The sequence below is a fragment of the Sardina pilchardus genome, chromosome 2 (assembly GCF_963854185.1).
Source record: "Sardina pilchardus chromosome 2, fSarPil1.1, whole genome shotgun sequence".
NCBI lineage: Eukaryota > Metazoa > Chordata > Actinopteri > Clupeiformes > Clupeidae > Sardina > Sardina pilchardus.
Window position 1 is genome coordinate 29036124 of NC_084995.1, and position 27415 is coordinate 29063538.

At 41.0% G+C, this 27415-nt stretch overlaps 2 protein-coding genes across 2 annotated transcripts; one reads left to right on the forward strand and one right to left on the reverse strand.

The window, feature by feature from the left end:
* Positions 1-11109: 11109 nt before the first annotated feature.
* Positions 11110-13718, reverse strand: si:rp71-39b20.4 (potassium voltage-gated channel subfamily V member 2). The gene is made up of 2 exons (XM_062551761.1): positions 12396-13718; positions 11110-11409 (listed from the first exon to the last, which is right to left on the reverse strand). The coding sequence occupies exons 1-2, from the start codon at positions 13716-13718 to the stop codon at positions 11110-11112; spliced, it is 1623 nt and encodes a 540-aa protein (XP_062407745.1).
* A 3967-nt stretch (positions 13719-17685) lies between these two features.
* rps28 (ribosomal protein S28) lies at positions 17686-19546 on the forward strand. Its single transcript, XM_062555699.1, has 4 exons — positions 17686-17780; positions 18058-18105; positions 19125-19254; positions 19453-19546. Exons 1-3 carry the CDS (start codon positions 17742-17744, stop codon positions 19245-19247), a joined length of 210 nt encoding a protein of 69 aa, XP_062411683.1. The 5' UTR covers positions 17686-17741; the 3' UTR covers positions 19248-19254; positions 19453-19546.
* Positions 19547-27415: the final 7869 nt, after the last annotated feature.

A 27415-nucleotide genomic window follows, 5' to 3' on the forward strand; every position in this document is an offset into this window, starting at 1 on the left:
GGCGTCCAGTTTGCCGAGCTTGTAACATCCTGATGTCAAACTGCTTCGTCTCACATGTGGACGGGAAAAAAATATTATCCAGCTTATTGAAATGGCAAATAAAATTTCAAACACCGCATCGCATAGGTAACTAGGCCAGTTGAGGCACTGAAAGAATAGTAGCTGAGAATTAAAAATTGATGTCCCTAGACTAAGACACAAGACTAATGTTCTGAGAAATGATCGTGAATCTAGAGAGGCGGCGTAGATGACCTTGTGACGTGTTGTAAATTGATGGGGGGGATCCCTGGTCTATTTTTAGCGCTTTGGTTGTCGAGAGACAGGCGGGGGTGGAGAGAAAAGGTGGGGGCGCGGGGGTTCCCACTCAGCCTCCAACTGCAGCGAGAGGAAGAAAAAACCCCTCTTGCACACATTTACACAGACAAAAAACGGAGAGCTTACATTGATCTACGGACACTTTCAATGGAATTACAAAGGAGTATTATTCTCCAATTGGAATTTCTAAGTGATATCAATCATAGTGTCCCAAAAAGCGTTAGAAAAAATGAATTCAAGACATTGTTGGGATTTTTTTTGCATATATATATACCCACCCTGTATCCACCCGTATCACTACCATTGCAATACTGATACCGTAGCCTAGTCTCAGTCACGACCAAGCGTAGCCTACCTATATAGTCGCCCATTTTAGCGGGCACAAATATGTTTTATTTTTTAACATACAGTGTAGGCTTTTGCAGCAGAATCCAATGCTAATTCTGTATCATTAGCTTTATCTTTAATTTATCATCATATTTAGACATATCAATACCGTGACACAAATCCTTAAGAATTAAATATATGATGATATGCAAGGATGTTATTTTATCGTTCTAGGACATAATCATCTATCATCTGAAGACAGACACCACGTTGCAAAATATCACACGACTGTGGACACAGGAGATGAGACCACTGAGTCACTCAGAGGATGGAGGGGAGCTATGAATGAACTGGCAACGGGCATATGCAAGGCACTGTCTTTCACTGATTTTCTTAAGCAACATTCAGGTGGTAAGTGCATGGATTTTATGCGCGTTTTTACAGAGAGTTGAATCTTAGCATTTCTCTACCACAATCTTTTACATACATTTAATGTATTTATTTTTGTCAAAGAAGACTCTGGGGCTTTGTTGCAGTTAGGATGCATTATTTTTGTTCATGAACCCCACAATGATCCCTGTTCTGGATGCAGACATAAAACTAGGGGATAGACATGACGGGCAAGACCCAGGCTGACAGGCTGTGTGCATCATATTGCATCAGGCAGCAAGTAAGAGACGAAGCACGTAGGGGACAGTGCGAGTGCAGCCTAATGTTCTATTTTATATTGCTATCTCTGCCATGCATACCCTAGGATGCTGTGTCTGTTAATTAACATATTTGTCCAGTGCGGCCTATAGAGGGTACGGCGACTGGTGGAGTGGCATGGCTGTCTTTCTAAAGTCACACACACACACACACACACACACACACACACACACACACACACTCACACACACACACACACACACACACACACACACACACACACACACACACGTACATACACACTAACACACACACACACACACACACACACACACACACACACACACACACACACACACACACACACACACACAGACCCATAGAGAGTTATCAAAAACATTATACAACACCTTTGTATTTCATACATATTGTGTTGAAAAAAAATGTCAATGCCTTCCCAGTTATGGCCATATATTAGCACAATATTAATCATAACTTTGGGCCAAAGGATTTTGTAAAAAGAGAAATTGAATATTGAGAACAGTATAGCAAATGTGGACTTATTCATAGTTAGACTTGCTCAAATTTGATGAATGTTTAAACCTGAAAAAGTGTGAGAATAATTTTTAAAGCTTTCTAAATTATTATAAAATGCACTGGAAATGGAAATTACAATGAAGATGTTACTCTGAAGGGATTACAAATAAATAATGAAATCCAGTGCTTTGCATTCTGTTTCGGCCCTTTTTTTTCTGTAATGAGATTGGTTACATCATCTGGGTCCTGTAATTTTCAATAATTGTGTTACAAACTTAAACTGTGAACATCAGCATAGCTGTTATTGTCTTTCATTTGGTTCAGACGCATTTTTGTTGCAACTCTAACCACTGACTACAATTGCACACGGGACTATTGAGCACCAGCCATTTGACAGCATAACAGAGTTTGTAATTTGAGGATGTCAACATTTGTGTGTGTGTGTGTGTGTGTGTGTGTGTGTGTGAGAGAGAGAGAGAGAGAGAGAGAGAGTGTGTGTGTGTGTGTGTGTGCGTGTCCGTGTGCGTGTGCGTGTGGATGTGGGTGTGTGTATGTGTGTGTGTTTGTGTGTGTGTGGTTGGGTGGGTGGGTGGGTGGGTGTGTATGCTCTGATCTGTCCTAATTTAGCTTATCCCATGAGCCAGTGACTTTCACAGAAAATGTGAGGGACAGCAGCATTTCACTGATGGTCTGTCTTCTTCGCCAATCAAACAGCAGTGCGGATATGGCAAATCAGTTCATGTGAATTCATGTGTTTGTTTCAAGCCCAAAAGATGTTTAAAGCACGTTGCAAAAAAGACATAACCAGAGGTTACAGGAGCCAATGGATTGTTCTGCCTTGCATGTTTTTACTCTCATCCCTGAAGTGGGCCGAGATCAGGAGGCATTTGGAAATGTGTAACAAAGCCTTCTCTTCTATTTCTTTGTATTATTTATTCTGAATTAGTCAGTGAGAAAGGAGCCTTCCATACACTGACACGTTGACTTCAGAAGTGAGGAGAAGATGGATGGCTGTGCGCATGGTGTATGTGTCGGCCAGGTTGGTATAGAAATCCAGATACATTCTGAACGTGTAATTGCATAATGTATCTGATAATCCAGTCTGTGCTAATTAGCTTTAGCCTTCATGTGTGATCATATCTGAATAGTGCTTTTGTGCTGTGAGAGATCTCCCATGAGAGCACTCATGGCCCAGTGCATGCTGGGAATATGCAGGGAATGGCACCTTGCAGAAGGACAGAAATCTGCCTAGCTTTCTCAAATTGTCATTTAAATTTCATAAAGGACTTCAATAGCCTTTAAAAACAGCTAGCAATCAAATATTTTTGTCGTTCAAAATTCTGGGGTTTTGTCATGGAGTTCTCGACTGATTAGCCCGAGAGTTCAACAGTCTGACTTGAAAGGAAACAAACAGGAATGACGCAACGTCATCTCTCCAGCAGGTCTCCTGTATGCTGTAAAGCACCTTTGCATCTGTTTGAATTATGTATGACAACAAGTGTGAGGGGGCCCCACACACTGCCAAGATGGGAAAGGTCCAGGCAATAAAACAGCGCACAAAATCCGTAAGCCTGCTTTGCTGACATTGCAGTTGTTGTAAACAGTTGAGTCTGTATCTCAAACCACTGTACATCTGCGATGATATGCAGACTCAATCACTAGCAGTGTTCAGTGCATTAATGTCAACAGAGGATTCCACCAAAAATGCATGTGCTCTCAGAGGTAATATGGTGTATTGCTGTGTATTTCTCTTTGTGTCTCCTCCTCGTTGTCGGAAATTGTCCTTACCTGATCTCAGAGGCCCTTTTAAAGCACCACAGAAAGACCTGGGCATTAATGACCTATGCAGACTGAAATAGACAAGGACAAAACACAAGAAACCCTATAGCACAGAGCACAATGCAAGCCTGTTCTTATCAAACAATAATTACGCTCGGCATTGTGTTGCCTTCTGCATGGCTTTCACTGAGTACCATGTTCAGAGGAAAGTCCACTGAAAGAATTCATTAGCACTGGGATGTCTGTGAAATGAATCTTAATGTCTGTGAAATGAATCTTAACTTACATGTCTACCCTGTTGCTGCACACTTTATGTTGCTGTGGTGGACTAGCAATGAAATATGTAAAAACCCGAATCCATGTTCACCAATCATGCTATCATAATATATAATTTCTACGTATTGTGAGTAGCTGCTGTACATCTGAAGTCATTCTAACTAGTGTGTGACAAATCTGGAGTCAAATGTCGGCAGCGAGTCTGGTAGCAGCACAAGTACTCTAGGAAAGCAGCCATCTGTAGGATGTGCCTCCCACCAGCGATTACTTCTGCCCCATTTGAGGGACAGATCACATCTCAGCATATAGAGGCAGCGCGGGGGCTGGAGGTTCAGACATGTCATCAGGGCGGGAGCAGCTGTGTCTCAGCAGCTGGTCTGGCCGTGCGTCCGTGGCTGGAGTCCTCGTCTCATTTAACGCTCGGAGGATCCTCTGGCAGGTCACAGGAGGAGGGGCAGACAGGACAGAGACAGACAGGGGGCAAAAGATTGACAGACAGAGAGGAGGAGGAGAAAGAGACAGACAGACAGACAGACAGACAGACAGGGATAAAGAAAAGAGACGTTTCCTTTGAACTGCATGGTGGTAGCCAGACCCTGGTGCAGCTGAGACGATGTGCCCACTCCAATCAGGCTCAACACTGGCGCCTCATGGGCACACACCCCTGCCACCAGCAGCCAGAGGAGCCGAGCTGCCCTTCTTCCTCCACACCACCACGCGGGCATTATCTTGATCCAGCGTCCACATGCCCACCACAAAACTAAGAGGCCAAATGTTTGGAGAATGATGATTTATTTATATCTCCAATACACACATTTCCAGGCATCAGGAAGAAATCAGGGTGCAAAAACCAAGGATGGATGAGAGATCCAGAATTCAAAACAAAACACATTGTTGCTTCACTAATTTGCAATATACAGACTATAGAATCTCTAGCATTGTCAACGCAAATTCAGAACACCACAGTAACATTGTTGATGTCCCATAAAGATTTATATAGATTATAGATAGATTTTTATATGACAGTGAAACCATTATAAGATCCTTGCTAAATCTGTGTAACCTGAAACATATAAAACATTGTAACCTGTAAGGACTATACATGATGTTGTATGAGGAAAACGAGAAAGGGGCTCGAGGGCTCATATGAGTAAATCATACAAGTTTTCTATATAAAACACATTGCTGGCATTTAAGTTTTTTCTATATCTTTTCCATATGGGGTGTGTAGGAGCATGACCCTTTCTGTTCATTTCCGTATTCATTCGGTGCTAAATGGGTACCCAGTGTGTTGGAAATTGATGAAAATGATTCCTATTGTGTTACTTTGAGAGCTCATTTTGAAATATAAAAAAAATATGAAATATCATAAAAATGCTGATGGAATAAACTGTAGGTTTCATAACTTTGCCTTAAAGCTTTAAAAACATAGGCTATGGATTTGTTTTTTCTAAGTCGCTCTGGCGCAATTTGCGACTTATGAATGAATAATTCACATTCACGCAAGTTTTCAAAACAATTAGTGCAAACTGCACCGCATAGTGGATAACCTGCAAAAGTGTGTATCTGGCTCAAAATGCTCAGTTTATGCCTCAAAAGCATTTATGCCATTGAAATGGTCAGTGCAGTCAAAATGACAAGTCAAGATGCCAATCAAGAAAATCAAACTGTTGTCTTGTTGTCAGTTTGACAGATTACTCAAAGATGTACATTGTTGTTTGTAGAAGAGGCTTATTGCAAGACACTGGATATGTTTCAAACTTTTTTTTTATTCTGACAGACATTGTGACAGTATAAAGTAATCGACGACTTTAACAGCATTGTACAATTGAAAAATGACCAATATACAGTAAAACACCCCTTAGGTACACTGTACATCTTTACATCCTGCTTTGTCTGTCAGGTCACATATATTTACATATGCTAGACAGACTATGACAACAAGTTATGACTTGTCTACACATTTGTATGTAATGAGACACAAGATGAAATAAGGCCAATTTGTTTTATGGGGTATAGGACTAGTGCATTTGGACTAACATGGCATGGGCTATTGCAGATTTAAACTGAGAAAAACTGTAATGGTTATACTAGATATTGCTTAATTTTGTAAATATTATTTTGATTCGAAGTTTCAGAGAACCATTTTAAACCATCACTGGATCTTTCTGAATAACAGCTGTGTTGCAAAGGGCCTTTTACAACTACTTGAAGTATATCGCCCTCTAGTGGCTATTAATCAGAGTTGTAAATGTGGAAGGCTCATACTCAACGCATCTGAATGGTGCAATTCCCAAATCGTTATGGAACACAAAGGAAAATAGAAAGGAAAATAGAAAGGCAACACACAGACACACACACACACACACACACACACACACACACACACACACACACACACACACACACACACACATACACACACACACACACACGTATATGACAGTTCCATCCATGTTTTTGTCACATGCTTTATTTCACCATAACATTAAATTAATGCAAGATGTTTGCACAAAGAAGCCCCAAACTGTAGGCTAAATATATATAATAAATTACTGTTTGCAGTGAAAAATATGTCAGAAACATCACATAATTTACATTTATATTCATTAATTAGCAGGTGATTTTATCCAAAGGGACTTAATCTATAATCTATAATCTTCAAGCCGGCAATAAATACTTAAATTAAGAATCACAGAGTTAAATATAACACTCAGACTGAGTGTTGACACACTTCAATGCAGATCAGACCATGTCACAGTACTGCACTAGCTCACTATTGGTGCAGCCTGAGCGGCAGCACAGTGCCGCAGGGCCAAACACGGAGTGCCGGCGGATGCGATGGAACACGCCGTGGCCCTCTGGAGGCCCAGGGTCCCGCGCTGGTGAGCCATGAGCCGTCTGCCCAGGTGTCCCCTCTTTCTGCTGTTGCTGCCGCTGCTGCTTCTGAACCTCCTCGTGGGTAGAGGTAAGGAGCTGGTCACTGCTCATTCGGTCTCGGAGCTTGCCTGGAAAATAAACAAACAAACAAGGTTGAATTCAGGACGGTGGTTGCACCTGTCAATGTCTAGTTGGGTCAGGAGGGCCAGAGTTTGATTTCAAAATAGCACCCACTGTAGAGGTCCAAGTTGGGTTTGTCAAATTCGGAAGCGTGGCGCTTAACTCGGTTTCCACAGGACTCAATGACCGCACGGATAAATTCGCGCCCGCACCGTTTTACCCTGCCTTCCTGAGCCCATGCCCCGAGGCCTCCCATGAGAACACAGACCAGGAGAGGGAGGAACAGTTTTGCACTCATGATGGAAAGATCCAGGGGAGATAAAAGGTGCCTTAGGTTTGTTCAGGAATGTTTGATTGCCCCTCTGCATGCACACCACACCAGTGTCTTGCTGTGAGTAAACAGTGTCTGCTGAGCGTTTATATATTCCACCTCTACCACATCTCTGCCCATCAGATGATGCAGGACCCCAGTACTGGCACTATCTCTTCCGGAGACCCTTTTTTGGAGACCTTGACCGTAGGAAAAATTGTTCTGGTCTCAGGAATAATTGTGAAGGTTGGAACTCTCCAGTGATAAAGAATTGCCGGTGATGGATTGGTGGAGGAAATAGAGGTATTTGCGTGGGCAACAGTGTTATCATCAAATATGATTTTACACTAAAGGGGACGGTATAGACATAAGACCCATGCAGCAGTCAGTAGAGCTTTGCTTTCAGAAGAAAATCAACAATAATACCATCTATATTGTGGTATTTTGGAAAACTTGCTGTTGTTGACATACCATTTGATGTGTCATACTGTAGCTTTATCTTGGCAGATGACTGAAGTTCAAATAGGGTCATGGGTAAGTATTTCTGCATACGGAAACACATAACAAAAAGATTTATGTTTCTCAGCTTTATCAGAGAAGCAATGTTTGGTTCCCCTTCGAGATGGAAGTGACCGTCTATGTGCGTCTGTGTGTGTGTGTGTGTGTGTGTGTGTGTGTGTGTGTGTGTGTGTGTGTGTGTGTGTGTGTGTGTGTGTGTGTGTGTGTGTGTGTGTGTGTGTGTGTGTGTGTGTGTGTGTGTGTGTGAGTGCGTGCATGTGTTATAGACATTGACCTGGCAGCATTTCATAAAAGAGACTCAAGAGTGTCCTGTGTTGCTAAACTGTTCACAGTGTTCTTATCTCTGACAGTATTTTGCGTCAGCATGTGTGTAGGCGAACGTTGAACGTTCTGATCTGTCAAGCTTTCCATCATTTTTTGTGATACACTGCTCTCCCTCCTCTGGCGAAATCCACCAACATGCCACCGTCAGACTTACTCCAGCTGACTTGTCATAAACTGATGCTGAACATGTCATTCTGACCATGAGTAGCGAGCCACATCTATCTTTCAATCCAATTACAGTTTTTCTCAATCACTTTGATACATTTCTCAAATCATCCTTGAGATTTGCTAAACAGTAAGTGCATTTCTCAAAACTATTTGAACAATTAGCAAAACACCATGGATCACCTACAAAAGCCAGTGTCTTGCTCAAAATACTTAGTCCATCTCTCAAATCTAAATATTTGTGTCAATGAACTTGTCAATGCAAAGTCCTTGTGTCATCGTCTACGGATAAGACAGTCAAATGGCTTAGTCATGTTGTCAGTATAACAGTGTACTCTGGAGGGATGTTCTGGAGGGACATTTTTTGTAAATTGTAGCATTATGTGGGAGTTTGATCGACAATATTCACATTAACGCTTTTACTCTTTTTTACTGTAATTTGTTGACAGGCCCTGTCATTTTGCTACAGAAAGAAAAAGACAGCACTGCATAGTGTAAAGGGGAAATTTGACCATAGGACAATCTCGTTAGAGAAAACTGTAAATGCAGTTTTGTAGGAATTACAGTGCAGACTTCCTACACCCCCTGATATTCCTGTCTTTTGGGCCACAAATTCTCATATGACAACATGTTCAACCATTTTGCATGTAAAGACTTATACTATGAACTAATGCCTAAATGTTGTGGGGGGTGAGACTATTTAGCTGAGAATTATACATGATAATTTGCATGGATGTACCAAAACATTTGCAACTTGATCAAAGGAATAAGAAGCTGCTTTTTCGATGTGCACAAGTGACACAATGATCTGAAGATTGAACAGGTATAGTTTTGAGAATTTCAACTCTGATCTGAGAAATGTACCAAAGCGACTGAGAAAAACTGTAAATATAGTATGAAGGGCTTTAACCATATACATATGGGTTTTCTTGCTGTATACTGTGTAATGTCACCACTTATGCAGACCATGTGCATGTATAATCTGTTTAGTTTATAACTAAATAAAAAAGAGATGGAGATGTATGTACACTAGCTTGATTAGATAAAAAGTATTTTATTAAGTCATTATATCTGGAAAGACATTACGTGTTGAAACATAGTATTTATTTAACATATAGCATAACATCCACAACGAGTATTATCTGTATAATCTTATGAAGATCCCGGAGATTAATATGCAACTTCAAAACTCTTCCATTTTCAGAACTTGAAACAATGCAGACTATGAATAACGATAGAGTAGGCCAATTATGATACACATATGTATTGGCCTTGTGCTTTTAAGACATAAAAACAGCTTGGCTATGGTCTTGTTTCAGTGTACAGTATGTAAGACATGAATTCCTGTGTATTTTTGATAACGCACAACAGATCTCACAGGAAACCCATGAGGTCATGGCTTTCTTAACGAGACTGAACTTTCTTAACGAGGGTCCCTGCCAACATAAATTACACTAGCAGTAAGTGGGGTTATTAAGTTATTAAGAGCACAAACAAACACACTTTGGAAGGATGTCATATTTGAAAGTGCATGTTCAACATGCTACAGTAACTCAAAACAAAGTGTGTGTTTTTTTTTCTTGCAGTAGTTCACAGCTGCCACAACAACTCAAACCTCCTAACCCTAATACTGACAGAAATGGCAAAATGTGTAAAATGGCTATCTGAACAAACAAATTGCATCAATAGAAAACTATGTTGTAGGTACTCACACAAACATGTTTAATCTAAAGCGGTACAAAGCTATTTTTTTGGATACAACCCAATTTTGCACATCAGTCCCTCTGTGTCCTATATTCCAGACTGACACAGTATGGCAATATAGCCAACGTCTCCTCCATCACACCCATAGGCCTATCGACCAGCCTTACATCTTAAACTGAAAGATATAATGAGGGTACAAGATTTTGTGAATGGAACACGATAGTGGACTTGAAGCTATACACAATACACATAGCATCAGTCAGAAAATAATACATGTAAAAAGATATTACTTTCATTCGTTTTATTAAATGCCCAACTATTTGATCCTACATTTGTTCAAGTCAAAGTGATCACATGAAATGTTTATTACATAAACATTATATGTCTAATAGTATATTAGGAATTTGTCTTTAGATGACTGCTTTTGTGCAAATAGGCCTAAGCCAACTGGTCCACGAGAAAGACATTAACACTGATATTCTGAAGTTTGTGATCCTTTTCAGGTTCTTTTCTCTTTTTTTAACCAAATTATCAGAATAACAGCTTTCACTGTTACTTCCTCAGTTGTAATTGACAGTAACTTTACTCCCAATGTGCTCTGAAAACAAGCCATTGATTTGTTTAATCTTTAAACAAATTGTTTCAATTAAATCAATCATCAGATGATTGATTCTTTAAATGAAATACATACATAATGAAACACAGTCCCATATGGCAATAAATCCACATACTATCCATTGAATCTGGTACTTCTGGGGCATCACTGCCACACTACACTGCTCTGTAGAAGTCCACAGAGTCTATATTTAGAGGCAGTCTTCACTGGGCTACTCCCATCTTAAGGAGGGATGATCTGCCGCAAGTTATTTTTGAGCCAAAGCTTCTGGCTTACTGGGCCTTCCCTCACCCTGGTGGAGAACAAATTGAAGCTACCCAATCAGAACATAGCGTCCCTTAGGGACCTGCATGGAGTCCATAAAAGTTGGTAAAGGCATGTGGAAGTGTGAAGGTTTCAGAAAAGGGCAGGAAAGGTTCGCACTCTGAATAAATAGTAGACATAAATCTTTGCTGATGAAGATTGTTGAAGTGAGCAGATGTTTCAGCCAATACGCTATCCTCAATGCTCGCACTGGTGGTGAAGTGTGGTGAAGTGTGAAGGTTAACATGAGAATGAAGATGATGATGATTATGATGGTGATGGCTCCTCAGTGCTCATGGTTTGCAGCATTGCGTGTGGCATCCTCATCTGATTCGTCCCCGGGAGGCTCACAGCAGTTGTGAAACCGGCGACGTAGGCGAGCCTTCAGCTGCAGGCCACGCTGCACATTGACATAGGTGCACTCCTGCGCTTTCAGCTTGGCATAGTAGTCTGAGAACTTGTTGAAGAGAATGGAGATGGGCATGCCATTCAATATGATGCCAAAGGAGATGCAGCCAAATGCCACTATCCGCCCCAAGTAGGAGATGGGCACCACATCTCCATACCCCACAGTGGATATACTGACCTGGAAGAACAAAGACAGTGTTTTACTTTCCAGGACATTAGTTACTGAGGAAACATAGTACTTTTCCAGTAGGTATTTTAGGTATTTATAACAGGCATTATAATGATAATTATAACAGTTTGCCATTTATAACTAAATCATTAATACATCATGGATTTCTCTGAGGTTCCTTTCATGAAAATGCAGGGTACATCTTAGTTTCATCCTGAAAGGTATTTCTAATCCTATAAGGTTGTTTAAGTAGATAAAGACAGAATGGGATTTCTTGGATGCACAGACTGAAACCACTTCCAGGAGCTAATGTGTAAATTCCAAGCACCTGAGGCCTGAGCTAAACGTATGCACTTCAAGATGAGGCAAAGTCTGTCATGTCTTTACGCACATTTAGAAATTATATGTTTGGAGACTTGTTTTCACCATATGATATAAATCATTTTATCACCATATTCTTGTACCTATTGGTGTAGCAGTGGTAACACAGAGGAGAGCAAACTGAAAAGGTGATCATACATGTGCCAACACAACTGATCTTCCTCACATGTACACTTGCATTTCTTTTGATATGCAAAGATTGTCTACTTTTACATATTAATTTAGCAAACAAAGTGACTTACATACAGTATCTTAACTATATTACAAGGGATTACATTGCCCCCGGTGGAAGTTGGGGTTAAGTGCCTGGATCTAGGGCACTCAGAGGAAGCCGAGAATTGAGCCCACAACTTTCAGGCTATAGCATGCTAGCCTAGCTCCTTAACCACTACCGTAATTTCCCGACTATTAGTAGCGGTTTATACATTGATTTTGCAAAATTTCTTCCGCTATGAGGTTAATACAGGGGGCAGTTAATATGGTGTTAATATGGTTTTGTTTATTTTAACTTGTGCTGTGGCTTATACACAATGCGGCTTATATGCGGGAAATTACTGTACACAACCACTACTTATGGCGACAAACAATATGGCTGCTGAGCATCGTTCACTTACCGCAGCCCACCACCATGCATCAGGTATACTGCTGAAGGGCGTGCCCACCACATCAGTCTCCACAGAGTGCATCAGGGCGGAGAACGTGAAGATACCCATGGCGATAAACAGGAAGAGGCAGCAGCACTGCTCAAAACACTGGCGGATGGTGAACCCAAACGCCCGCATGCCCGTGGAGTGCCTTGCCAGTTTCAGGATGCGGAAGATGCGCATGAGCTTGACCACCTTCAGCACCTTGCTGACTTTGCTGACTCTGGCCATGGTCTTGAGGTCGTCCTGGCGGTTGAGGTCCTCGGGGTTCGCAAAAGCCTCGAACACCAGCTGAAGGAAGTAAGGCATGACTGCCACGAGGTCCACAAAGTTAAGGGCACTCTTTACAAACTGTTTGATGTTAGGGGTGGTAAACAGGCGAAGGAAGTACTCAAAGGTGAAGAAGACAATGGACACGACCTCCACATGCTCCATATAGGTCCTGCCATAGACTTTGTGTTTTTTGAGTTCACCAACAGTGTTGAGGGTCATCGCTCCGATAGAGGTGATAACTAAGAGACTTGAGAACACAGCGAAAGCTTTGGCTGACAAAGAGGAGTAGGGGTTCTCCATCAGGTCCCACAGTATCTTTCTGATGAAGCCACAGCACATGTCATCAAAGTTCTCCTCTTCGTGATGTGGCGCTTGGATTTCTGCCATTAGCTCTTTGTTGACTTTTAACTGTTCACGAATGTCATCCACTTTTTCTTCGTACAGGATGCGGCAGCAGCGCGGGCAGTCTTTCAAGCGCAAGCCCCAAAACTCCATCTCTTCCTCAAAGTTTATGGGACATAAACTCTCCATAACCCACAGACAACTGCTGCAGTAGAAGTGGAAAATGTAATGGAAGAAAGTGGGGTCCCGGTCGAAAAAGAACTCATTCCTGGCCACAGAGTAATCATCACAAAAAGTTAACTGCTTCACTGGGTCTGTACACAAAGCTAAGGCACCAATTCTGCTTTTGGGGTATCGCATAGCAAGATGCTTTGGAATGTTAAATTTCTTTCCCCCAACATTGACATTGATTGTGTATGATTGTCTAACAGGTTGCTTTGGAGCTTTTTCAGCCGGTTTCTTCCCTGAGTCTTTGGACTTCGGTTTCTCTGGTTTTGTTGCAGGACTGTCCAGATTATCCATAGACGTCCATGCTTTGACAGAGCTCTCCTGAGCAAAGGGAAAGGCACTTACTTCCTCCTCTGCACTCATAGAGAAGCTCGTGTTGAGTTTCACGCTGGCGAACAGGCTCGAGCGCCTCTTCTTCAGCTTTTTCAGGTGCATTCGTGGGGCATCCATTTTCCCCCTGTGCACTTAAAACGATATCCCAAGAAGTTAGTTGTTGTGATGAACGGAAAACTCCAAAAAGCACAATTAGAAATGTTGAAGGTTTACATCCTTTATTCCCCTCATTTTGGTTAACAAGAAGTTACAAGGACTCTCCAAGTGAAAATATGCCCTCTACCATGTAGCTGGTGCTGAAGGACTTTCCACAGTGTGTGTTTCAGCAAGCCAGAAGATCAAGAGTACGCACTAGGGATTTCCCCCCACCTCTCTGATGCACTAATCCAATTGCTGCTTTTACTGTCTAACCCAGAGTTAAAAATACAGTCAAAGGATTAGTGTTGTGATTTAAGGCTTGAACCCGAAGACAGCAAAGACACAAAGGGAACACACTTGCTGTTTTGCACTTACTATTATTCATAAGCTTATTAGGGGGAGACCTTGTAATGAAAAATCTTATCCTCATTTCCATGTAATTGCCTTTGAGATGGTTGACATGTAAGCTGGTTGACATGTCAGGCTACATACAGTATGCTGAGAAACATACTGTTTCCACTGTGGACTGATTCTGTAAACTCTTGTGGCACACTGACAGTATTTCATGTGAAAATAAACAATACAAACTTCAATTGCATAATAACTATGGATCAGTTAAATACACAGATGAGGGTCTGTAATACACTGGTAATAATATATTTATGTGTGGATTATGGCAGACCAACTACTACTACTACTACTTATACTACTACTACTAAATGCCTATAAAGCTCGAAGAGCAGGCTATCCACAGCATGTCTAATGTGACACACATTCATCCATAATGTGCAATGAACAAACTACTCCACCAACATACGTAACCTCAGCCTTTAATACTTGAAGAATAAACTCAAAGTTCATGTTAAAAAAATAACAATAACATCAAATGAACCACCTAGTAAACAATCAAGTCTGTCAAGTCGTCTACCATTTAAATTCTTATTGGATGGAAACCTGGCTGCAGTTCAGTAGACACCTTAATGCCCTATAGAATTACCTCCGTTCAACCTTGAGCATCCCCAACAGATTATCTGAGAAAGTAGGTTCACATAGTTCAGCCCAAATAAACATTACATCCCTTACAAAAGGTTTCTGGAAAGAACTAAACAGCTTAAAAAATGTGTTAGGAAAGGTATCCTGAGCTAGGATGTTTTACACATCAGCTGTGCCTGCTCTCAGGTGAAGGAAGAGGCAGTAGGACCATGTGGCCCATGGTGTGCCCTCCTCTGTCTGCTTTTAGTTGACCTGTTTTTTGTTTGTCGGTCAGTGCCTGGGAATTAAATTGAATGAATATAATATCATAATTACTCACTGCTCCAGTTGTTAACTAAGTAGAGAAAAATAAAATGCTGTGCTTAAATGTGATTACATGTAAGCCAGACAACTTTGTTGGTCACCACAACACCTGGGAATTGACCTGAATGAAAATATTGCTTAGGGCCTTCATTCAATTGTAGACAAATAAAAGACAAATGTATCTTTGTTGTACTGCAATGCACACCAATGTACTATGGTGCATGTTAGTATCAGATATAGCAATAGGGTCTTAGCTTTCTTGACACTATTCTCTCCTAGAGAGATCTCAAAATAACAATATAATTTCTGTCCATCTGCAAGGACATGCAGTTGAATTAATAGCAATTTCACATTATTGTACACCTTTTAACTTTTGCTCATTGTTTTCTCATGTCTGTGTCATATTTGGCAGTGTCCCTCTTGAAAGGGAAGCATACAACAGAGATAATCTAATCTCTAAGTACTGTCTGAGTCCAGATTATCTCATTTACTTGATATGATTATGTCCAAATCATTATACTGCTATTATCTCACACTGATATTCAATTTCTCATGGTGTAAAACTTCACAGCAACACAATGTTGATCTTTTACCCTACAATAATGGCTTCAATAGTACAATAAGGATAAACTAAAGAGAGTGTTGTTTCTGACATTGCAGATGCATGCACTGATCACCTGATATCACACTATATGTGACATTGTTGTTGGTATAGGAGCAGACCTCATTGATTTATAATGTAACAGCATTTCTTGGCTAAATTTAATTTCAGTCTTTGAGCTTTATGGGTCATTCACAGCTGTGCCCTAGAAAGTGTGTCACAAATTCTGTCTTCCAACTCTTAACTTGAACATAATAATTTCATCAATAATTGGTTTAAAAAAAAAAACAGAACTTGCATTGCTGATTTTACATCTTGTTGCTGAGAGAGGTCTGGAATCTAGCAAAGAGGCTGCTTTAGTTTTTTTATGGGCAACAACTACACTGACACCTCTGTACAGAGAGGCTGAGTCCGAGGTGTCCGAGGTTGCAATGAGCACAATACATCTCCAAAATCATTGAGGTTGCCAAGAGGAGTCTGCCACACAAGCTGATCGAAGCCACGCTGAAGACCTATGTCCCCTGAAAAATTCCAATAGCTACTCCATGACTTTATAGTATCCGTGTTTGCTTCAACAATGAATCAACAATAAAGTCAGTAGAGAAACAAAGACGGTAAGTGGAATCCAGTAGGTTCCTATTTGGGCTTTCATGGATGACCTAATAACCAAAGCATCGCCATCAAAGCAGCCAGAATGGCGTTCAGAATGGGATTAATAGTGGGAGGGAGTTCAGGAGTCTAACTGCTGAAGGGTAGAAGCTGATGATACCCGATGATCTTGGTTTCTCAGTTCAAGCTATAGGTTCAGCATACAGAGAGTGGACTGATGCAAGGCCGAGTTTTTACTAAGAATGGACATCTTAGGAAGCACAAGGCCTGGGACTACTATGATATCCTTCCAAGACCCCTGTGGCCACTAGCTTGAGTGTGAGGTTACCTTGTCAAAAGTTGAGGCTTTGGAAAGGAAAATCAACAACTTGTCAAGGAGGTGGCTGTCTGTCCACAAAAGCTTGTGCTCCATCAGCTTGTTTAGTTCAGGGAGCAATCCACAGCTGCCATTGACATCAGTCGTGGAGGAGTATAAAACGGTGCTGGTTGGCCATGATGCTGAGGGACAGTGAAAATGAGGCCATCAGCAACTGACTTCAGCAAGTGGAGAGTGGGCAGTGCAATGAGAGAGGAGGAGAGGAGCATCTTCAGCATGACGACATTGTGGTGACGGTGAACCAGGGGAGTTTGGACCTATAGACAGCATCTTCACAGCAAGTGTGTGTGTGTGTGTGTGTGTGTGTGTGTGTGTGTGTGTGTGTGTGTGTGTGTGTGTGAGTGTGTGTGTGTGTGTTTTCGTGTGTGTGTGTGTGTGTGTGTGTGTGTGTGTGTGTGTGTGTGTGTGTGTGTGTGTGTGTGTGTGTGTGTGTGTGTGCGTGTGTGTGCGTGTGTGTGTGCATGTGTGTGTGTGTGTGTGTATGTGTGTGTGTGTGTGTGTGTGTGTGTGTGTGTGTGTGTGTGTGTGTGTGTGTGCGCGTGTGTGTGTGTGTGTGTGTGTGTGCGTGTGTGTGTGTGTGTGTGTGTGTGCGTTTGTCTGTGCATGTGTGTGTGCATGTGTGTGTGTGTGTGTGTGTGTGTGTGTGTGTGTGTGTGTGTGTGTGTCTGTGTGTGTGTGTGTGTGTGTGTGTGTGTGTGTGTGTGTGTGTCTGTGTGTGTGTGTGTGTGTGTGTGTGTGTGTGTGCCTGTGTCTGTGTCTGTGTGCGTGTGCGTGTGCGTGTGCGTGTGCGTGTGCGTGTGTGTGTGTGCGTGTTTGCATTTGAGTGTTTTTGTGTATTTGCATGTCTGTGCATGTGGATTTCAGTGTGTATGCGCATGGGTGTGGGTGTGCACTAAACTCTATCGAACATGGCCAGACCCTTATAGATCCAGCCAGTCATCACTTTAGATATTCTCTCATATGAATTAATAATTTATACAATGTAATATATTTTGTTAGTTATAAGTGTAAAATAATGTCCAATGGCCTAAATGTCTACTTTACCTTAAAACCAAGCTAGTCGGATGTTATAATCATGCCTCACGTCACGTGACTTCCTCTTCGAATTCAAGCAGCTACCATGGACGCTAGTCGTGTACAGCCTATCAAGCTTGCCAGGGTATGAAACTGTTCTTATTTTCAGCGGTTTCCCACATAATGTGATTGTTTGACATGTTTGTCTAACACAGTTTGGATTTAACCCAGTTTTGCGTTGAAACTGTATGTATCTGCCTTTTAATAGACGATTGGGCCTTGTCTTTTGGCTAAACGTGTCGTAGGCGTTAGCCGGCTAACGTAGTAGCATACAGTAAAAGATAGTAGTCACTTGTTAAGTTGGTCTCATGTTGTTTTCAGGTTGTAAGACTCAACATCTGTGTATGTATTACTATCATTAGGTCACCAAGGTGCTCGGAAGAACCGGCTCCCAGGGACAGTGTACCCAGGTAAGTGTTGTGCTGTCGGGAGTGAAGCCCACTTTCAGCCAAAATGATTTGGGCAACTTAAGTTCACGTTAGCTCTTTCCTATGGAAAGCGTTAGGGGGTCCCTCCGAAACAAGTAATAATTCAGAAGGAAGCCTTGTTGTGATTGTATGTCTGAAAGAATAGTTATGCTACTGATGTTACATCGTTGATGTTGGTCTAAAGGTTTAATGTGTTCTGATGATTTACTACTACTCTGGTGCTGGACATACCTAGCTCCCAGGGTATTCAGTGACGAGGTGGCTACAGCTCTCTTTGGGCTTTTCCCTTTCTGAAAACACCACTCTTTAGCCTAACACACACACACAACAGGCCAAGGTTAGCAAAAACAGTAACATTTTCCTAGTGTCTTATCAGAAACGAATGCTCATGACTGCCTTTCAGGTACTGATAAATTAATGTCTATGGACTGGACATTCATACCACATGTATTCTGTAGTGTTGCCAAAACTGTAGGTGACATTTAAGTCAAAATATAAAAAGAAGCAAGCATGTAAGGTTCTGCTTAAGATATCAAAAGCAAGGAGCAACAATCAGTTGTTTGTAACATAAGTGCTGTAATATATGACACAGAACATTCTACAAATAGGCTATAGACTACTATTTTTTTTAAGTTTGTGGTGGTGTTGTTCACACTTTTGAGACATTACGTCGAAATCTTTAGGAAAGTAGTAGGGGTTATATCTTTGGGCTCTGTTGGTTGTGTATGCCATTTATATCAGAATCTTGGGCAAGTACTTGGAATTTCTTTTGGTGCAAGGATCAACATAGCCTAAACTGTAAACTGCTTGAGTTGATGGAGGAAATGCATGCGCTGCTTGGCCGCCTTCATAACGGCAGCACAACACACTATCCCATCTGAAAACCTGCTGCATGACTGTTCCCAGGAATGTTTCTGGACTCTGCTCTGCTGCCTGTTGAACCATGTATTATTAAATGTACGTACGTGATCGTGACCCTGCTCTAATGTGTTGGGCTGCAGGTGCGCGTTGAGTTCATGGATGACAGCAATCGCTCCATCATCAGGAATGTGAAGGGTCCGGTGCGTGAGGGTGATGTTCTCACTCTACTGGAGTCTGAGAGGGAAGCCAGAAGGCTGCGATAGGCAGAGGGTAAGTGTCACAGCAAACAGTCATGCGTTCTACAATGTAACCCGGCAGAAATATTATTTTCACTACACGGTCATTAATATTAGCACTCAAGATCTTGATGAGAACTATTGAATACAGATGCGGGTGATTTGGAAAATGGTGATTAATATCCAACTGTATTTATTCCTTTATTCATAGCAGCAATTTATTCTCTTGCAGATGTCTCTTGAGTTTGGATCCAATGTGTTCTGGAGAAGAGCCATCTGCCGTGGTTGTGTTTAGGAAATTTGTACAAATAAAATTGGATTTTTGACATTTGCTTCAATCGTGTTGTTTTTTTACAACAATAACTTCTGTGCAGCCATTCAGTTAATTTGTTATTATGCTCTGTCTCTGTGTGTGGGTGAGTTAGCAAGCTAGCAAGTGACACCTGTGTTTGTTTTGTTGGTCTTGGTTTAGTTTTATTTGTGTCCATTCACAAAGGACAACAGACATGTAATACGGCAAATCCCTTGTTGTCCACTAGAGGGCATATCGATTCCATGGATGATTATTGGGGCACCTTGCCTTGTGCATTCACCCAGTGCTTTTAGTGGCTGTTTCTATAGTGTGGAAAATGTTTAGCATGGTAAGTCGGCTATCCATGTAAAGTCAATCTGCCAGTTTCTTTATTTTTTTTAAAAAAGTATTGATGCATTGATTTTTACTGTGTCAATGCTACTCATTCAGTGCAACTGCTATATCAATTTAAAAATGGTCTACCTTGCAGATAGTATTTCATGCTGCTATCTTAACAAGACCTGTTTAATTTGACCCACTGTAATTTGTACTGTGAAACATATGTTTGGGAAACAATTTGGTGCATGAAGTATGGCACTGAAGCCAAATGTCAACATGCTTCAAAATAGCAGTTTGAGCAAAACAACATTTGTGCCACACACAGTTGCCCACTTGAAATTCCCAGATGGAGTTGGATTTATATCTGTTTCCACCAATAGTAGACAGTCATATATTATGTTTATCCACACAGCTGTGGCTAGCCCAAACTAGTTTTTCTCTTCAGGCACAGCTTCTCTTCCTCGATTAGACTTCTGGAAAAACAAGATGGGGTCACTATAGGACATAATCTTACAGGCTTTTCAAAGCACTCACTTTGTGGAAAACAACCGTGCAACAATAGTGCAGATCTTAAACACTGTGAATGCATTGTGGTGCACCCTTTGCTTTGATAAATGCCTTAACAGGTTGTTTTTTCCCTAACGTGCGTATTGTTCCTCAAACTACCCACCATGACTATCCATAAATGTGTGCAAACATGCATGCTGCACGACTTGCAAGCGAAATTTAGATGTTGCACAGAGTTCGTATAGTACATTAGAGGAGACAGGAAAGAAACAATCCATGAAGCTATCTGCACAAATGTGCTGTGTAATAAAAGCAGGTATCAGTGGGTGTAATGGCTGCTTAGTTTTTTACATCAGCATTATGCATGCACATATTTATAGCCCTGTGTTAGAGCAGAGGGCAAAAGTGATGCACATTTGAATGTACACATCTCACTTTCTAGTGATACATAATATGCGATGTGAAAGAGATCGTCATTGCTGAAGACGATGACTGAATCAAACTTATTCTTTGCTAGTGTTTTCACCCGAATAGATTCAGGGTTAAATTCCTATAAATGAGATTCTCTGAATGCATGTGATTCTGTAAAAAGGAGAAACCTGACTAATATGATTTCCTCCAGGATGTCATGGCTATTATTCACCTATTCCCAATTTGTGAGAACATACATTTGGCACATTAGAATCATGCTCCCTTATTTCATGTATGAATCTATTATGTGATAAAATACCAAACCTTAACAATGTTATGTGTAATCATTTAGAATGACATAAAGAGAACCTTTTCACAGTCTTTCAAATTTAATTAGTCACACTTACTCTTATCATACACACTATAGGTGTCATTTTTTAAATCAAGTCTTATCTCCAAAATGACCCTTGTCCTCCATGTTATGTAATTCTGCCTGCCAGCTGTCTCTACAGACTACATCCGCTCAATTAGAGCACTGTGCCACTGGGGCAGTAATTTGCAACTTATACAAAAGGCCCTTTGAACCCCCACAGGATTTTGGCTTTTCTTAGGTTTCCTGTTCCTCTGTAGGGGATGTGTTTCAGTGGGAGAGCAGTGAGAGACGGTATGCTGATTTACTGGCTGTGACCTTGTGATTGACCTCTGGGTAAAGATGTGCACGAATCTTTAGGGAGCCATTTGCGTTCATAAGCACATGTAGGGGTTACTATCGGACTTTCACCCAGTCACTTCACAGCAAATGTCTGTTTCCATGGGTTATTTCCGTTCGTGTGCGATTCCCTTTGACGATCTAATTCAGACAGTGAACTAAAAATAGTTAACTTTGTAAATGAGTTACAAATATTACTATCTTATAAGTTCAACTCAATCAAGGTCAGGAAGTGCTTCAGTTAGTCTCAGTTTCATGCAATTTGCATCTGTTCAGATCAGCTGTGATGGTAAATCGTTTGGACATTCCATGTAGATATTCACATTTGACTCGGTCACTTAATCAATTACTATATTGTACACATGCAATTTGAACTTGCTATGGAAAAGTGGAAAGCAAAAATCATTGAGTGCTGGGTGTGTATGCCCAAAACAGTGCCACTCGGTGTGAGGACAGGCTGTGTGTGTGAGAAAAAGAAGCAGGTTGTTTATGTGACACTGGACGAGTATTGGAATACAAAAGCAGGTTGATTATTGTGAGCCTGGATGAGTATTGGAATGCAAAATTGGAATGTAAAACCCATTGAGAGCTGTATAAACTGTTTCGAAGGGGAGTATGCCCAAAACAGTGCCACTCATGCAAGTGTGAGAACAGGCTGTGTGAAGCAAGAAGCAGGTTGTTTATGTGATACTGGAAGAGTATTTGCAATGGCAGATATCCCAAGGCTGCCCCTGATATATGACCTCTGTCTCATACAAACAGCATATCTTGGCATGTCTGCTGACTGGTGTTGAGTTCTGTTTGGATACCAAAATGGACGGCAGAGAAGAGGCATCATGGGGAAAACAGACACGTTTAAGCATATCTGGGTCAGACTGCTCACATTCCTGGTTAATGTTGTTTCCCTCGTTAGGGTTAACTTTTTTGTCTCATTTCTCCATTGTGTTGCTGCAGGAGACAAAGTGATTTTCACTAGACAGGAAATATGTGAAACATCAACATTTTGTATTGTATTATCTTGCCATAGTTGTGTTTTTTTAAAGGATGTGAAGGTGATAATGTGTGGTTGTTTTTAGAACACTATGTGTGTCTGTTGCAACAATACTCCTCCAAAGTGAATCCTCCCTTGCACCTGCTGTTGGGAGTACAAAATAAGATACCTGTTCCTTTCTTCACTCTTTGCTTAGTTTCATTTCATTTCATTTCGTTTTGATCTAAAATGATAATACATATTGGATGACATTTATGTAAATGTGCCAGTCCTGGTTCTAGTGAGAGGTAGCTAAAAGACAAAAAAAAAAAGTGTCACTAAATCTCAATCAGAGTCAAGTCGAAGACATTTTTAAATAATCCGAGTGAAGTCCCAGTCTAGTCCTTACTGATCGAGACAAGTACAAGTCTAGTTCAACACACACACACACAAAATAAAAGTTAGAGAAATGCATGTTGGGTTAGGCAGCAGTCTGTAAATGATATGAGTGATTACATTGAAAAGATTCAGAAAAATATATTGTCCAATATGTTGCCTTGTTAAGACATTTTTGGTTGATTGAAGGCATCATTAAAGACAACTAATTATTTTCAATTGAACTGAGTGGAAGAAAAACAGTCAAACACTGCTCAAAATGTATGCTTACTACACCATTTCATGTGTGGTATTGCTCTGTAAAAAAAGTCAGAGTAAAGAAAAAACATGAATAAATTGGCGTGTGCAGACTTTTGACTGGTTGTGTGTGTGTATTGCCTTGGGTATGAAGAATTGTGTGTAAAGAGACTTTTTGGCCAGGGGCACTTTATCTTCTGCCTGATGGTAACAACTCAAAACATCGGTGGGAGGGATCCTGGCGAATGGAATTTGATTTCCTTTCCACTGCATACATGTACAGATATGTACTGACAGCTGTGTCTGTGAGACGCTGATGATCTTGCCCGCCTGCTTGATTATCCTAGCCAGATTTCCCTTGCATCTGTTTGTGCATGTTGAAGGAGATGACCGATTCTAGCATTGTCCAAAATGTCTTGCATCAAATCCTGGCTTTGAGCTTCCTCAGGAGGCACATGCATCTTGTCTGCGTTCTACGTCTATGTTGAGTGAAGGACAGGCGCTGATCAATCTGAGTACCACAGTACAGTACTCTACAGCTCCATTTACGAGTTTGAATGCAGTCATCGGTGCCCCATGCAAGTCCAAGTCAAGTTATGAGTCCTTAAAATGAGTCTGACTTGAGGACTATACAAGCCAGGGTCTGGGGACATTTCATTTAGCTTTCATTTCCATGGGGCATAAACAACAGTGAAAATAAACCTAAATTGGTAGCCTATATTAAATCTGAATCAGCTTTATTGTCCAGGTTTGCGTAAACAAGGAATTTGACTCTGATTATTTTTTGCTCTCAAAGCACAACACTCAACAAATAAAACATTAAAAAAAATAAAACTCCTAAACTACTGTCTTTTTGGAAGAACATCAAGCACACCTGAACAAAGGTTTCAAATGCAGTAGTTTACTCAGTACTCAAAATACACATCCACGTTGTTTAACATCATTTTAGGGTGACATCATTGATTTTACATAAGAGGGAGTACATTTAGGGATAAACTGTATTGCAGAAACCCAAAGCACTATCACAGTTACTTTGAACTACACATAGATAGATAGATAGATAGATACTGTAGATAGATAGATAGATAGAGATAGATAGGTAGGTAGGTAGATAGATAGATAGATAGATAGATAGATAGATAGATGTGGACAGTAAACTTCTAAAGATTTCTATAGTCTTGCTGATTACTGCATAACATGTAAAAACAGGAAGTAACCAATGGACTTGTTTAATCTAAGGCGATTGAACTTCAAGTATGTGACCTTCAATTTGCTTGTATGTACAGCTGTGGTTTCCATACTCTCAGGCATATGTGCAGAGGAAATACACTCCCTGCCTAAAACCATTCCGTGCTACGTGAGCATGGATCTGCAAAAACATGTTCAGAAAGAGGAATGTGGCTGCTGGTATCCACAGCAGTGGCATCACAGGTAGGCCCTGGGTGGAATCCTGAAGTGGATGCCTGTCTCTGCTATATTCCTAGCTGACATGACCTCTCAAGTTTAACATGCACAAACGTAAAATGGACATAGTCTGTGTGCTGCTGGTGAATTCCCAGACATATGCAGATAAGAGGTTAATTTACAGGGATTCTCTGTAAATGAGCCAAACAGATGGACAAACCCTGTGTGGGACTGTTATGGGTTTAGTCCCCTGGGTTGAACACTGAGCTGAGAATGTTGTTCCTTGTTACTTGCAAGCATGTTGTTGACATGATTTCTATTTTTTCAGAGCTCACGTTAAGACTGTTCATGGGAATAAAGAGATAGAAAACATGTTTTTAAGCATCCATTCATTATCTATCAGTCAAAACATAGCATGTTTTTTCACACTGCACTGCTTTTGTGCATTGATGTCTATGCTGGTGTATGCTATTCTGAGTTGATATGGTTCACGTTTTTGTGTGTTGTGAGTTACAATCTGTCATCTGCTCTCTTATCATGACAAACAAAACAAAACAAAACACGCATGATTTGTTGAACCGTAACTTGAATCTTGAAACCTGAACTTCCGACAACAAAAAGGGCCAGCTGTTGCCCTACATGCCTAAAATGACTCTTGGGTTGCCAGCATCCTGAGTGTCTTTATCAATCACAGTGTCAGGGTGATCACATTAGGCATTAGCAGGGAAGGTGCACACAGGCTTCGTGCCACCAGAGTGGGTTGTTAGTGGTCCAGTGTCTAGTGTGAGATGGAGGTACTAGCAGTGAACACATTTTTGCCATATGAGCAATGAACTCCATTTACATCCTTCCATGAACTGCATAGCTATCGGAATTCCCATACAGCAAATGATGTTTAAAAAACATGTCCGTGTAGAAAGACCACTTGCCTAGTAGTTACATGCTTGCAAGGTCTCTACAGTTATTTATGTCTCACTGACGCAGGTGGAAGCATGAGCACGGGAAGAGGAGAAAGTGGATGAGTGCTTAGAGACGGACACGCTGAAAGGAAACACAGGACAATAGCATCATTAAAAATCAAGTTGAGGACAACTCTCTCAGGAGCCATCCACTACGTAAAGGAATCCAGGCCATTTCCACCAGAGTTGCACTCAAGTTGCTCTCAACAGGAAACCCTGCCCTGCAAACCTCTAGCTGCATGCTCTGTGGAGACATATGAACAGTTGAGGTCCAGAGTCTGAGACTGTGGACCTAGAGGCTCAGGCAGAGGGACGTACAGTGATGAGCCTTCAGGGGACCGCACTAAAATACACAACATTCTTGTCATGGCCACAGGGTGGCAGTAGAGGCCAGTCACCTCTAGCGCCCTATATAGGGCCACAAGTCACGTCCCCATTTGCAGGGCCTTCACTAGCTGATATTCTCCAAACGCAACTGTTTGGAAAGCAGAACTTTGTACAGAACTGAAATACAACACTTTGCAACAAACGGAAAACGAATAAAGTATGCATGTGACTGATGTGTTAATTGGACTGACAAGGGGACATCAATATCTGTACATTTTTGTCACTTTATAAAGCTAATGGCTCTGGCCCTCAATAAAAAGTTAGAATTCCCGTGTCAAATTTGGCATACCAACATGTCTCATGACTCCAATAAAGCATTTCAAAACGTTATTTAGTATAGCATAAAAATGTGCTGTAACACCTTAAAAAACGTTCTTTTTGTTTTGTAATGTGACCTTTTTTGTTTTGTAATGAGGCCTTCCATGTTCCCAGTCCGCACAGAGACCAGAATGTTTTCTGATCTTCAGTTCAGATGCTTTGGGTCCATTCAGCTGTTTAAGCCAGCCAAACAGAACAGTCCCATTGCTGCTCGAGAAACCACATTATCCAGAGACAAATCAGGCCTCTCTTACGGAACATAAGCCCATACAACCTGGGCACTGAGGCTTCATCTGATGGGCCAAAGGCCTCTTCATTACGTTACACTGTTTTGAAAAAGAAAAGTGAGGAATTAAAAGAAAAAAAGACATAAGGTCATCTGAATGCCAGCAAATCACCAGTCATACACGTATCAAACATTCCATAGTGGTTTTAGATTAAACGTCTTTGAGGAGTAATGGAGCATTAAAAAGGATTACAGGCCCATTGAGAACAGTGTACATATGGGTAGGAAACCATATCAGGCTATACTTATGAAGTTACAGCCATTGTTTCGGCATCACTAAAGGCTATACTGTGTGATGCAGATGTTATGCATTGGGAATGTAGGTAAAAGGTCACTCTTCTGGGACAACGTCCATGACTGAGATGAGAATACAGCTGTTCCTATGGTTCCAGTAAAACAAACAAAAAAACCCTCCCAATTTTCATTCCTCGGGATGTAACTGTTTTATGGATTCTGAAGAACTAAGAATTCATAACTTGCCGGGAAACCAATGGAATGTTGTCAATGGAAATATGCTTTCCTCCACTACAGAAAGAAGACAAAAACGTGACTAGCTTCGGCTAGATTCAGTAAAAAGACAGATTTAGAAGTCATTAATGATTAATATGAATATAGTTCAAATTACTCTCCTTGTTAAATGGCCACTGAGATTTCAATCCTTTATCAGATTTGTGATTTCTGAAGATAGAACATGTCCATTTACAGAAAGACAAGAGAGGTAATAATAAGGAATTAAAAAAATATCATTCCTAGTTTAAGGTAAACAAGTTTTAATTGTTAATCAGCTCCTAAAGAAACAAGTGTGTTGCTCAACTCTCTCAGCTACCAGTGGAAAACTACTCAAAAGAGCAGCACAACTCCATAGCGTACAGATGAAGTCATTCACGTGTAGGTTTCAATCAGCAAACCAGTGGTAATTGGTAAGCACATGTTTAGACAAGACTTCAGGACCACTTCACTCCAAATTTCACTCCAAACGC

Coding starts and splice junctions, on each gene's coding strand:
- rps28 (XM_062555699.1), top strand. CDS start 17,742: ATGGACGCTAGTCGTGTACAGCCTATCAAGCTTGCCAGG. Junction 17,781..18,057: donor AGCCTATCAAGCTTGCCAGG/GTATGAAACTGT, acceptor TACTATCATTAG/GTCACCAAGGTGCTCGGAAG. Junction 18,106..19,124: donor CCCAGGGACAGTGTACCCAG/GTAAGTGTTGTG, acceptor GTTGGGCTGCAG/GTGCGCGTTGAGTTCATGGA.
- si:rp71-39b20.4 (XM_062551761.1), bottom strand. CDS start 13,718: ATGGATGCCCCACGAATGCACCTGAAAAAGCTGAAGAAGAGGCGCTCG. Junction 11,410..12,395: donor ATGCATGGTGGTGGGCTGCG/GTAAGTGAACGA, acceptor TTGTTCTTCCAG/GTCAGTATATCCACTGTGGG.